The following is a 13917-nucleotide window of genomic DNA, read 5'->3' as shown; positions in this document are numbered from 1 at the left end:
CAAATGGCATCTTGAAACTAAAATTAGCTAAACTAACAAACAAGACTGGATTACTAATTTTTTGTTTGTTTGTTTGTTTTGTTTTTTTGTTTTTTGTGGTTTTTTGTTGTTTGTTTGTTTGTTAAAGACAGAGTCTCTCTTGCCCAGACAGCAGTACAGTGCTGCTATCTCGGCTCACTGAAAACTCTGCCTCCTGGGTTCAAGTGATTCTCATGCCTCAGCCTTCCAAGTAGCTGAGATTACAAGTGCCTGCCACCACGCCCAGGTAATTTTTGTATTTTTAGTAGAAACAGGGTTTCACCATGTTGGCCAGGATGGTCAACTCCTGGTCTCAAGTGATCTGCCAGCCTCAGCCTCCCAAAGTGCTGTGATTACAGGTGTGAACCACCACGCCCAGCAAGATTGGATTACTTTAATCAAAAGTTTTACCACCCGCTGTGGGAAAACACAGATCCCTTATAAGTTATTTTTTTCACCAACTACTATCAGAAGCACTGATAATAAAGTATTTACTGGAGAACCTATGCCTTTGATAAAAGAACTTCCGGTATCCTCTGCACTTTTTAGCTCTGATCGTGTAACTAGAGGATCAGCTTGAGTGGATTAACCGTTGCCTAAGTTGTTACGGATGATGACACAGAGCCCAAGTCGTTTAGGCATGTCCGATGGGGAAAAGGTTTAACTCCTTAACTGTTAACACAGCCTGGCAGACTGTATGAATTGGCATCACCTGAAAGCAGCGGGAAAGGTCATTCGAGTTTACTCCACCATCCCCAGATTGGGGAGACAGGTTTGGACCTTGTCTCCAATCTCCTTGTCAGTTAATTATTTTATTTTGTTTTATTTTACTTTATTTTATTTTATTTTATTTTTTGAAACAGAGTTTCACTCTTATTGACCAGGCTGGAGTACAAGGGTGCGATCCCACCTCCCTGCCACCTCTGCCTCCTGGGTTCAAGTGATTCGCCTGCCCCAGCCCCCCCAGTAGCTGGGATTACAGACATGTGCCACTACACCCAGCTAATGTCGTGTTTTTAGTAGAGATGGGGTTTCTCCATGTTGGTCAGGCTGGTCTTGAACTCCTGACCTCAGGTGATACACCAACCTCGACCTCCCAAAGTGTTGGGATCACAGGCATGAGCCATGGCGCCCGGCCTTTTTTTTTCTCCCTCTCACCCAGGCTGAAGTGCAGTGGTGTGATCTTGGCTTGATTCAAGTGATTCTCCCACCTCAGCCTCCTGAGTAACTGCGATTACAGGTGCACGCCACCACGCTTGGCTCATTTTTGTATTTTTAGTACAGAGGGGGTTTCACTATATTAGTCAGGCTGGTCTGAAACTCTTGACTTCATGATCCACCCATCTAGCCCTCCCAAAGTGCTGGGATTATAGGCGTGGGCCACCACACCTGCCCTGGTTAACTCTTAATGAATTTTTTTTTTCCGTACATGAAGTCTTGCTCTGTCACCCAGGCTGTAGTGCAGTGGCACAATCTCAGTTCACTGCAACCTCTGCCCCCTGGGTTCAAGCAATTCTCCTACCTCGGCCTCCCAAATAGCTGTGACTACAGGTGCCCGACACCACGCCCAGCTAATTTTTGTATTTTTAGTAGAGACGGGCTTTCACCATATTGGCCAGGCTGGTCTCGGACTCCTGACCCTATGATCCACCTGCCTCAGCCTCCCAAAGTGCTGGGATTACAGGTGTGGGCCACCACACCCAGCCCAATTTTTGTATTATTAGTGCAGTTGGGGTTTCATCACGTTGGCCAGGCTGATCTCAAACTTCTGACCTTGTGATCCACCTGACTCGGCCTCCCAGTGTGCTGGGATTATAGGCATGAGCCACTGCTCCCGGCCTAAACTTTTTTCCCTTTCTCAAAAGATGGTGTCATTGTATTGGCTTCTATGCACTTAGGAGAGTGAGCCCATCGTTCAGTAACAATATGACTCAGTACTGCAAGGTCTTGATGCAGTATTTCAAAGACCGTTTCCAGTAAGTGAAGGAGCCTTTCAGTGATGCTTAATTAAATGACTTGGCACTGAGAAGAAGCTATAAACGCAAATGGGTGGCCTATGACTATTATTGACTTCATTAGTGGTACTTTATCTGTATGCATAGAAAGCGTTAGCATCACTGGGTCTAATCTATGTAGTGTCCCAGACTTCCCCTAGAATCAAACTCTTCGGTTTCACATATTATGGAGATTGAAATGCTGTAGGTATTGACATAGACATAGAATCTGAACATGACCGTGTTACCCTCTGCCATATAATCAGAGACATTACTGGAACTAGATATTGGCTTATTGGAAACTAGAAGCAAATAGAATGCCTGTATAGCTCTACTGTATGAAATAAATAATAGTTTCATTTATTGGATGCATCAATACTCATGGCATGTTTGGAGAGGAACCTATTGATTCTTTTTCTTTTTTTTTCCTTGAGACGGAGTCTCACTCTGTTGCACAGGCTAAAGTGCAGTGGCCAATCTTGGCTCACAGCAACCTCAGCCTCCTGGGTTCAAGCAATTCTCCTGCATCAGCCTCCTGAGTAGCTGGGATTACAGGAGCACACCACCACACCCAGCTAATTTTTGTATTTTTAGTAGAGTTGGGGTTTCACCATGTTGGCCAGTATGGTCTCCATCTCCTGACCTCATGATCCACCCACCTCGGCCTCCTAAAGTGCTGGGATTACAGGCATGAGCCACCGTGCCCGGCCCCTATTCATTCTTCAATGGAGATGGCATGCGAGGATTACTTCATAAAATTCATAGAAATATTTTTTCTTCCCACCCCAATCCAAACCATTACCATGCCACCAGGTGTCAATGGAAGTCGAGGCTGTTGAGACAGAAATAATTAATAAATCTTTATTGGAAGCTAAATGTGAGGGTTGACCTGAAAGACACACATTGACAAAGTGGGTGTGCCCCAAAATCTGTTACAAGTTGGATTGCTTTTGTGAGAAAAGTTAAAAGACGGGAATGGGACTCCTCCTATCAGTGTTTTGTTTAGTTTTTGTTTTATTGACCTGGCAAGGCTCAAATAGAGCTGTTTTTTGAATTTGTTTTATCCATTGGAAGGTATAATACAGAGGCTACAATCATTGGCTTTAGATGACAACACAACAGGCTAAAACATTTTCCTTGCAAGACAACCAGCAAACCTTCATGATCAGAATCAAATCGGTGTCCTTCGCACTGTCTGTAGGTGAAGTTTTCATCAGTACTTGAAGAGTTTGAGGCACTCATGAACTCACGATCAGATTCTTTACTCAGGGACAGGATGTAACCCAATCCTAAGACCTTCCACAGGTGGTTAATTGGGAAGCCTGCCCAGTGTGACCTGCAGGTTTTCACTGGCAATATGCAGGTGCAGATATGACAAAGAATAACCATAACCTTCATATCACTCCCAGCTGGTGAGGAATGGGATCCTTTTGACCCTTTCTCTCAAGAAACCAAGTTACTCATCTTGTGTGGCAACAAAATATTTGGTCTGCTTAACAGAGAAAGAGACTCTATAAAAAAAAAAAAAAAAAAAAGGATTTTTATTATGAAATGAGCAAAGCAATGGGAATAAATGTGAGATTATCCAAGGAGGTAAAGGAAGACAAAGGTTTTGAAAGGAAAAATAAGGAAGATTACATGAATTGTTTTGAAAGACTCATCCTTGGTAATAAGGATCAAAACCAAAGCAGTATCAGTGCAATGTCAGATAGATTCCTCCTCCACCCCCTCAATAACCCCCAACATGTTTACCAAGTCTTCGTTCTCTCCCAGGATGCCATTAAAACACCCAGCTCAACCTGCCCAGCCTCCACCCTAACTTCTCTTTGAAATTTTGACATGACTTTATTACAGGACTATCAGGTTTCTATGCCTGCTGCACAGTAATTTACCAATATTCTGAGACAGCAGGGTTTGCAGCAGAGAGTTTAATGATCACAGGGTGGCTGAATGAAAAGCTGGGAAGAGATCCTCAAATTCATCTCCCCAAGGAGTACTTGGGGTTTTCAGGGGATCATGGATAGCAAGGGGCTGGAAAGTTGGTATATTTTAGTGGCGGTAAGAGATATGAAGTCATCAGGATGTCAAAACTGCAGTCTTTGGTGAGTTGGTGCCTTGCAGGGCCCTTCAGATGAGCTGGCATCAGTAGTTTCACTGACATGCTGAACCTGAAAGAATATGTCAAATGAAAAAGTTAATGTTTTACAATGTTTAAATTGTTGTCTGCAGGGTACAGCTCCAGGCTAACATGCTAATGCTCAGCCCAACGTGATGTTGGCGACAGCAGGTTCTCCAGGGCGGCCACGGAGATGAGGTTCCCACAGAAGCTCAAGGTGCTGAGCTGGGAGCAGCGGCTCAGGGCAGGCAGGATGACGCTGAGTTGGGAGTCCGTGATCCCACAGTCGTCTAAGTCCAGGGTCTGCAGGGTGGCCTCAACTTGCTCTAGCAGAACGGCGAGGGGCTCAGGGCTGAAATGGGTCAGTGTGATGCCCCTCAGGTCCAGCTCCTTTAGCTGACGGATGCTCGGGCACCAAGAGAGATGCTTCAAGTCCGACTCTGACAGCAGGCAGTCGGTCATGACGACCGTCTCCAAGGGGGCCTGGAGACACCTGGGAGAGAACAAGGAGGAGTTAGAGGAGAGTGGTGGGAAGACCTCATGGTGAGAGATGACAGTCTCCACAACCCAAGGCTGCTCTGCTCATCTGAGGATAGTCAGCACCCGCGGTGTGGGAACGGAGACTCTGCTCCTTCAGGACAGTCCCAATTGAGGCTCAGTCCTTCACCATCACTCAGGTGACTGGGTCAAGCCCATGAACTCTAAGGCTCCCTTTCTTCATCTGTCAGGCAGAAAACCACATCTCTGGGCCACAGGAGCACAGTGGAGACACAGACATAAAGAACAACCCAGGCGGGATCCTGCAACATCAGCTGGGGTGGCCAGGCTGCAGGAGTCCCTGACACGCCTGTATCAGCAGCAAACCGTCTATCCTTTCTCCCTTCTTCACTCCTGCTCCCTCACCCTCTATTCCATCATCATGTATTTCCCATACATTAGTTACCTGACTTGGAGCTCAAAACATTTTACTGACAGAGGGAGAGACAGGATTTTGCCTGTTCACTAGGCAGGTGAGGACAGACCTTATATTTTAAAACAGAGGGGTGTGATGGGCTTTCTCTTCTTTAGTGCCCTCTTCACCTCCCTATTTCCCATCATCTTAACTTAGACACACATCCTCGGGAGGAATTCACAAATGCACCCTCACTAGATCTGAACCCGCAGTTGCTAGCATCCTAGCGTGGCAGCCTCTCTATAGCATCTAGCCCAGGAGATCCCGCTGGCTTATTGGCATGGTTGTGTGACACCCATTTTAGGACAGAGCTGCCAACAGGACAATGTGTGGACATTCTAGTGTCCCCTTCACTGTGACCTCGTCACCAGCTGGCTCACAGTAGATACCCCCTGGTGTTTACTGTAACAGAGAAAGGCTCTGCTGTGGTCTGCACAGAAAACTCACCATCCTTCCTCACCTGAGCAGCTGGTCCAGGTGGCCTTTGAGGAAAGAGACAGAGTGCATGTAAAGCTTCTGGAAGTAGTCCAGCTTGAGGAACTGAGAGGTGAACTGGGTGATAAACTGCTCCTTCTTGTCTGCGGGAATGCAGGCAGAGACATGGATGTTGAAGAGAACAAGTTTGCGGAGATTCCTCATCTGGCCCAGGTAAGGGGCGAACCTTATAAGAATGGACAGCTCCCAGGGGCAGCACACTTCCACCTCCCGGATACAGTCTAGTTCCACCATGTTCAGGACCTCTATGATACTGTGGATGGGCATTCCAAAAATCTGCAGCTCTTTGCAACACACATGCAGTAATCCTTCTCTCTGTTTGCCCCACTCTAAGAAGCGGGTGAGGCATTCATCCAGAGTCCCATTCTTGAAGCAAAGATCTAGGGTCACCATCAAGGGCTGCTGCCCACCCAGCCTTGGACAGTTCTCTGCTGTTTGTCTCTTACTCAGGGCCTCTGGGGAGGGTGCAGAAGCTCCAGACCATATGCCCCAGAAGTTCTCATCCACATCCCGCAAGTCCAGCACTTGAAGTTTCCACCGCCTGTGGGTAAAAGAGAAGAGAGGCTCCAGATTTACTCAACGATTTGAGCTTTTATCCACATCCCAGACATCAGTGACTCCCCTCCCTGCTGCTTCTCCCACTCTCTGTCTTTTCTCCATCCCTCTTTCTCCTTGAAACCTGCCTGGTCCCCACTGCTAGTGTCTTCAATTGCCACTGGGAGGAAGCAGGTTCCTGATCCTTCAGTGGGCCCTGCATGGTGAGCAGTCCTTTCCCAGAGGAGCTGGACAATGGCCAAGGCCTCTCTGAGCTTCCCTGCCAGCCGCATCAGAAGCCTTTGGGCCACCCTTGGGCCTCCCACTCCTTCTGACCCAGCCAACCCTACCCTGGATGTCTGGGCCCTCCCCACCTGGCCAGCTGGGTCACCTCACCTGGGGCGAACCTTCTGGGCAAGCAGTGCATCAAGCCCCTCCAGCACAGCTCCAAAGGTCTCCAGATGACGCGACTTCATCAGGGACCCTAGAGGAAGGCAGGTGAAGGGCCAGGCCTGCACCATAGTTTTCAGGGTCTCGCAGCATCTCCTGGTAAAGGCCTCTATGAACAGAGAGGGAAAGAGCTCCCTGGGCAGCTCCTCCAGGGTGGGGATGGCCAAGGCTCCGTCCCTCAGCAGACTCTGCTCAGCCAGCTTCAGGAGTCTGGGTGGGGCCTGGAGGCTCATGCTGATGAATCTGCGTGGAAAACTTTCAGAGAAAGAGCATGATTCTTATGGCAAATCACATTACTTCATCATCTCCTAGTGCCAATGCTATTGCTCTGGTAGTGATGGAAAGGTAATTAGTTCACCCCAATTCCGCTCTGCACTTTCTGGACACAAATCCGTAATTCAGCTCCTGCTGGTACCGTGAAGATTGTCTTCCAAACAATGAGGAGGGGCAAGGTGACCACTGGTCCATTCATTTTCAACCATTGCTGCACTAAATCTCAGTAACACTGGGAAGCGTTGCTGAGGATCCTGAAAGCTAAGCTCCACCTTTTCAAGAAAATATTTCTTGTCACTTACCACCCTAAAACAATGGAATGAGAATGTCCTGTGGCCCCACACAGCCTACATTCTCAGTTCCCACAATGAACATGCTTGCAGAAGACTAAAGGGACTCCTTGGAATCAGTGCCATTATTTTTTATTTTGAAAAATTGTAACAAGAAATTGTGAAAGTACCGTGACAGTATTCTAGAGCCTGTGGAAGTTAGGGATAAAAACTCTAACTCTCAGATGAAGGTTCCAATGTTGATCTCTCACACAGACTCACAATGACCCACTTTGGGATGGAATCTAGGGGGAAAAAAAATTGATCCCATATTCAAAACAAAGACTCCACTCTTGAGAATGGTCTATGGAATATTTAAGGTTTTAGTAAAAATGAGAGCCTGACATGTAAAATCACAATGCCATCAAGTCTGTGAACTATAATTTAAGGGCATAAAAACCAATAATTTCAAATGTCATGAAATAGAAATTCAACCAGTTGTAAGTTTTTAATATCTTTTGTTTAAAAAAAAAAAACTGCTTGGATACAAAATTTGAAATGACAAAAACCAAGGACAAATCAAATTTTGGGGGATGAAGACAAAACTACATTTAGAGGAAAAATCACAGCCTAAATTGTTCATCTGAAAACAGACAAGGAAGTTCTCTCTGCCACCTTGGGCTGCAGGTCACCGTCCCTGACTGGCTGGCTGCAGATCAGATGGGCATGAACCTAAGGAGGGGGTGACTTACCAGAGCTGGACTCACTTTGCAGGGTGCTGCGACCTCTCAGAGAACCAAGCAGTACTCCAGGTGCCAGGGCTTCAGGTCTCTTCTGTGCACCTTTGGGAGCTTTTATGGACCTTTCTAACCACACCCTCCCCTTCTCAACAACCAGCTTCCAATCAGAAAATGATGTCTGATTAGATTCTGAAGTTCCACCCAGTTAATCCTGATTGAGTTTGTGACTTTCTTCTGATTAATTGATTGAATCAGATATACATTTATGAAAGTGAAAGTATAAATAATAGGGTGAAAGTCCACAACTCATTATTCCTTTATTCCACAAACACTGATGGAGTTTGACTGACATGAGCGCTTCATAGTGATGCAGGAAAGGGTTGAATCTGTTTCTGGCATTTGACAGAAAAAAACAAAACCTTTGTTGGGAGATATTTGGTATCTTTGTTGGGAGATATTTGGCCACATAAACATTAACGAAATGTCTCAGAGCTAAAACAACTCTAAGAAGACAGTAATTTCATCCCTAAGAAAGCAGAATAAATATCTCTGTGTATCCACTGGTCACCTGGGATTTATGCTTTCTAACGGTAGATCATATGCCCATTCAGGTGTAAGAAGAGTACCACTGAGGGTATGATTGATCTCACGACAAAGGTTCAGGCTTCTCCGGAGGAAATTAGGCCAAAATTACAAAGTGAGGTGGGGGCTGGGAAGGATGGGACTGGGTGTCCTAATGGGACCCTGGGAAGGAACCAAGACAACACAAAACATGGTAAGTATTTTGTGGGGGAGGAGACAGAAGGATTGGAAGACTCCACTCAGATTGAATTCAAAAATTAAAAAGGAAATAATTACAAAAGAGACACTGTAGACTCAAAACATAATATTGTCTTTGAGGGCATGGGACGAGATACAGTCCTGGTCCCCTCTAGAAGGTAAAGCGTGTTTACTATCCCTCTCCCCTCCCCCAACCCCTCGACAAGCCCCGGTGTGTGACGTTCCCCTTCCTGTGTCCAAGTGTTCTCATTGTTCAGTTCCCACCTATGAGTGAGAACATGCGGTGTTTGGTGTTTTATCCTTGCCATAGTTTGCTGAGAATGATGGTTTCCAGCTTCATCCATGTCCCTACAAAGGACATAAACTCATCCTTTTTTATGGCTGCATAGTATTCCATGGTGTATATGTGCCACATTTTCTTAATCCAGTCTGTCATTGATGGACATTTGAGTTGGTTCCAAGTGTTTGCTATTGTGAATAGTGCCACAATAAACATACCTGTGCATGTGTCTTTACAGCAGCATGATTTATAATCCTTTGGGTATATACCTAGTAATGGGTCGGCTGGGTCAAATAGTATTTCTAGTTCTAGATCCTTGAGGAATCGCCACACTGTCTTCCACAATGGTTGAACTAGTTTACAGTCCCACCAACAGTGTAAAAGTGTTCCTATTTCTCCACATCCCCTCCAGCGCCTGTTGTTTCCTGACTTTTTAATGATTGCCATTCTAACTGGTGTGAGATGGTATCTCATTGCGGTTTTGATGTGCATTTCTCTGATGGCCAGTGATGATGAGCATTTTTTCATGTGTCTGTTGGCTGCATCAATGTCTTCTTTTTGAGAAGTGTCTGTTCATATCCTTTGCCCACTTTTTGATGGGGTTGTTTGTTTTTTTCTTGTAAATTTGTTTGAGTTCTTTGTAGATTCTGGATATTAGTCCTTTGTCAGATGAGTAGACTGCAAAAATTTTCTCCCATTCTGTAGGTTGCCTCTTGACTCTGATGGTAGTTTCTTTTGCTGTGCAGAAGCTCTGTAGTTTAATTAGATCCCATTTGTCCATTTTGGCTCTTCTTGCCATTGCTTTTGGTGTTTTAGACATGAAGTTCTTGCCCATGCCTATGGCCTGAATGGTATTGCTTTGGTTTTCTTCTAGGGTTTTTATGGCTTTAGGTCTAACATTTAAGTCTTTAATCCATCTTGAATTAATTTTTGTATAAGGTGTAAGGAAGGGATCCAGTTTCTGCTTTCTACATATGGCTAGCCAGTTTTCCCAGCACCATTTATTAAGTAGGGAATCCTTTCCCCATTTCTTGTTTTGTCAGATTTGTCAAAGATCAGATGGTTGTAGATGTGCAGTATTATTTCTGAGGGCTCTACTGTTCATGCAGGTATATCTCTGTTTTGGTACCAGTAGCATGTTGTTTACATTGTAGCCCCTGTATAATTTGAAGTCAGAAAGGTGGATGCCTCCAGTTTTTATTCTTTGACTTAGGATTGTCTTGGCAATGCAGGCTCTTTTTTGTCTCCTATATGAACTTTACAGTAGTTTTTTCCACCCTCCTGTGAAGAAAGCTGGTAGCTTGATGGGGATGGCATTGAATCTATACATTACCTTGGGCAGTATGGCCATTTTCACGATATTAATTCTTCCTATCCATGAGTGTGGACTGTTCTTCCATTTGTTTGTATCCTCTTTTATTTCGTTGAGCAGTGGTTTGTAGCTCTCCTTGAAGAGGTCCTTCACATCCCTTGTAAGTTGGATTCCTAGGTATTTTATTCTCTCAGCTTTTACCAGGGAATGGGAGTTCACTCATGATTTGGCTCTGTTTGTCTATTATTGGTGTATAGAATGCTTTGTGATTTTTGTACATTGATTTTGTATCCTGAGACTTTGCTGAAGTTGCTTATCAGCTTAAGGAGATTTTGGGCTGAGATTATGGGGTTTTCTAAATATACAATCATGTCATCTGCAAACAGGGACAATTTGATTTCCTCTTTTCCTAATTGAATACCTTTTATTTCTTTCTCCTGCCTGATTGCTCTGGCCAGAACTTCCAACACTATGTTGAATAGGAATGGTGAGAGAGAGCATCCCTGTCTTGTGCCAGTTTTCAAAGGGAATGCTTCCAGTTTTTGCCCATTCAGTATGATATTGGCTGTGGGTTTGTCATAAATAGCTCTTACTATTTTGAGATATGTCCCATGAATACCGAATTTATTGAGAGTTTTTAGCATGAAGGGCTGTTGAATTTTGTCAAATGCCTTTCTGCATCTATTGAGATCATCATGTGGTTTTTGTCTTTGGTTCTGTTTATATGCTGGATTACGTTTATTGATTTACATATGTGGAACCAGCCTTGCATCCCAGGGATGAAGCCCACTTGATCATGGTAGATAAGCTTTTTGATGTGCTGCTGGATTCGGTTTGCCAGTATTTTATTGAGGATTTTTGCATCGATGTACATCAGGGATATTGGTCTAAAATTATCTTTTTGTTGTTGTTGTGTCTCTGCCAGGCTTTGGTATTAGGATGATACTGGCCGGATTCCCTCTTTTTCTATTGATTGGAATAGTTTCAGAAGGCATGGTACCAGCTCCTCCTTATACCTCTGATAAAATTTGGCTGTGAATCCATCTGGTCCTGGATGTTTTTTGGTTGGTAGGCTCTTAATTATTGCCTCAACTTCAGAGCCTGTTATTGGTCTATTCAGGGATTCAACTTCTTCCTGGTTTAGTCTTGGGAAGGTGTATGTGTCCAGGAATTTATCCATTTCTTCCAGATTTTCTAGTTTATTTGCGTAGAGGTCTTTGTAGTATTCCCCGATGGTAGTTTGCATTTCTGTGGGATAGATGGTGATATCCCGTTTATCATTTTTTATGGTGTCTGTTTGATTCTTCTCTCTTTTCTTCTTTATTAGTCTTGCTAGTGGTCTATCAATGTTGTTGATCTTTTCAAAAAACCAGCTCCTGGATTCATTGATTTTTTGAAGGGTTTTTTGTGTCTCTATCTCCTTGAGTTCTGCTCTGATCTTAGTTATTTCTTGACTTCTGCTAGTGTTTGAATGTGTTTGCTCTTGCTTCTCTAGTTATTTTAATTGTGATGTTAGGGTGTCAATTTTAGATCTTTCCTGCTTTCTCTTGTGGGCATTTAGTGCTAGAAATTCCCCTCTACACACTGCTTTAAATGTGTCCCAGAGATTGTGGTATGTTTTGTCTTTTTTCTCATTGGTTTCAAAGAACATCTTTATTTCTGCCTTCATGTCATTATGTACCCAATAGTCATTCAGGAGCAGGTTGTTCAGTTTCCATGTAGTTGAGTGGTTTTGAGTGAGTTTCTTAATCCTGAGTTCTAGTTTGATTGCACTGTGGTCTGAGAGACAGTTTGTTATAATTTCTGTTGGTTTACATTTGCTAAGGAGTGCTTTACTTCCAACTATGCGGTCAGTTTTGGAATAAGTGTGATGTGGTGCTGAGAAGAATGTATATTCTGTTGATTTGGGGTGGAGAGTTCTGTAGATGTCTATTAGGTCCACTTGGTGCAGAGCTGAGTTTAATTCCTGGATATCCTTGTTAACTTCCTGTCTCGTTGATCTGTCTAATGTTGACAGTGGGGTGTTAATGTCTCCCAGTATTATTGTGTGGGAGTCTGAGTCTCTTTGTAGGTTTCTAAGGACTTGCTTTATGAATCTGGCTGCTCCTGTATTGGGTGCATATATATTTAGGATAGTTAGCCCTTCTTGTTGAATTGATCCCTTTATCATTATGTAATGGCCTTGTCTCTTTTGGTCTTTGTTGGTTAAAAGTCTGTTTTATCAGAGATTAAGATTGCAATCCTTTTTCTTGTTTTGTTCTCCATTTGCTTGGTAGATCTTTCTCCATCCCTTTATTTTGAGTCTATGTGTGTCTCTGCGTGTGAGATGGCTCTCCTGAATACAGCACACTGATGGGTCTTGACTTTTTATCCAATTTGCCAGTCTGTGTCTTTTAATTAGAGCATTTATCCCATTTACATTTAATATTGCTATGTGTGAACTTGATCCTGTTATTATGATGTTAGCTGGTTATTTTGCTCGTTAGTTGATGCAGTTTCTTCCTAGCATCGATGGCCTTTACAGTTTGGCATGCTTTTGTAGTGGCTGGTACCGGTTCTTCCTTTCCATGTTTAGTGCTTCCTTCAGGAGCTCTTGTAGAGCAGGCCTGGTGATGACAAAATCTCTCAGCATTTGCTTGTCTATAAAGGATTTTATTTCTCCTTCACTTATAAAGCTTAGTTTGGATGGATATGAAATTCTGGGTTGAAAATTCTTTTCTTTAAGAACGTTGAATATTGGCCCCCACTCTATTCTGGCTTGTAGAGTTTCTACTGAGAGATCCTCTGTTAGTCTGATGGGCTTCCCTTTGTGGGTAACCCGACCTTTCTCTCTGGCTGCCCTTAACATTTTTTCCTTCATTTCAACTTTAGTGAATCTGACAATTATGTGTCTTGGAGTTGCTCTTCTTGAGGAGTATCTTTGTGGCATTCTCTGTATTTCCTGAATTTGAATGTTGGCTTGCCTTGCTAGGTTGGGGAAGTTCTCGTGGATTATATCCTGCAGAGTGTTTTCCAACTTGGTTCCACTCTCCCTGTCACTTTCAGGTACACTAATCAGATGTAGATTTGGTCTTTTCACATAGTCCCATATTTCTTAGAGGCTTTGTTTGTTTCTTTTTACTCTTTTTTCTCAAAACTTCTCTTCCCGCTTCACTTCATTGATTTGATCTTTAATCACTGACACCCTTTCTTGCAGTTGATCAAATTGGCTACTTGAAGGGGTGGCCTGCCCTTCCGCACCTGTGGGTGTTTCTCCTCAGGTGGAATGAGAGACTGAGAAAAGAAATAAGACACAGAGACAAAGTATAGGGAAAGAAAAGTGGGCCTAGGGGACCGGCCCTTAGCATAAGGAGGACCCGTGCTGGCACTGGTCTCTGAGTTCCTTCAGTATTTATTGATCATTGTCTTTACCGTCTCAGAGAGGGGGATGTTTCAGGACAACAGGGTAATAGTGGGGAGAGGATCAGCAGGAAAACATGTGAACAATGGTCTCTGTGTCATAAATAAGTTTAAGAAAAGGTGCTGTGCCTTGATGTGCACATATAGAAACATCTCAGTGCATTAAAGAGCAGTATTGCAGCTAGCATGTCTCACTTCCAGCCTTAAGGCAGTTTTCTCCTATCTCAGTAAATAGAACATACAATTGTGTTTTACACAGAGACGTTCCATTGCCTAGGGACGAGCAGGAGACAGATGCCTTCCTC

The 13917-nt window shown here is 43.9% G+C and overlaps 1 protein-coding gene across 1 annotated transcript; it reads right to left on the bottom strand.

The window, feature by feature from the left end:
- Positions 1–652: 652 nt before the first annotated feature.
- LOC100997607 (PRAME family member 12) lies at positions 653–8578 on the bottom strand. Its single transcript, XM_003891137.3, is given in 4 exon segments — positions 653–730; positions 4240–4621; positions 5541–6116; positions 6506–8578. Coding segments are annotated over 4 exon segments (1323 nt in total). The 5' UTR covers positions 6793–8578.
- Positions 8579–13917: the final 5339 nt, after the last annotated feature.

The sequence above is a fragment of the Papio anubis genome, chromosome 1 (genome assembly GCF_008728515.1).
Source record: "Papio anubis isolate 15944 chromosome 1, Panubis1.0, whole genome shotgun sequence".
Lineage (NCBI taxonomy): Eukaryota > Metazoa > Chordata > Mammalia > Primates > Cercopithecidae > Papio > Papio anubis.
This window is presented reverse-complemented; position numbering and strand designations above follow the sequence as displayed.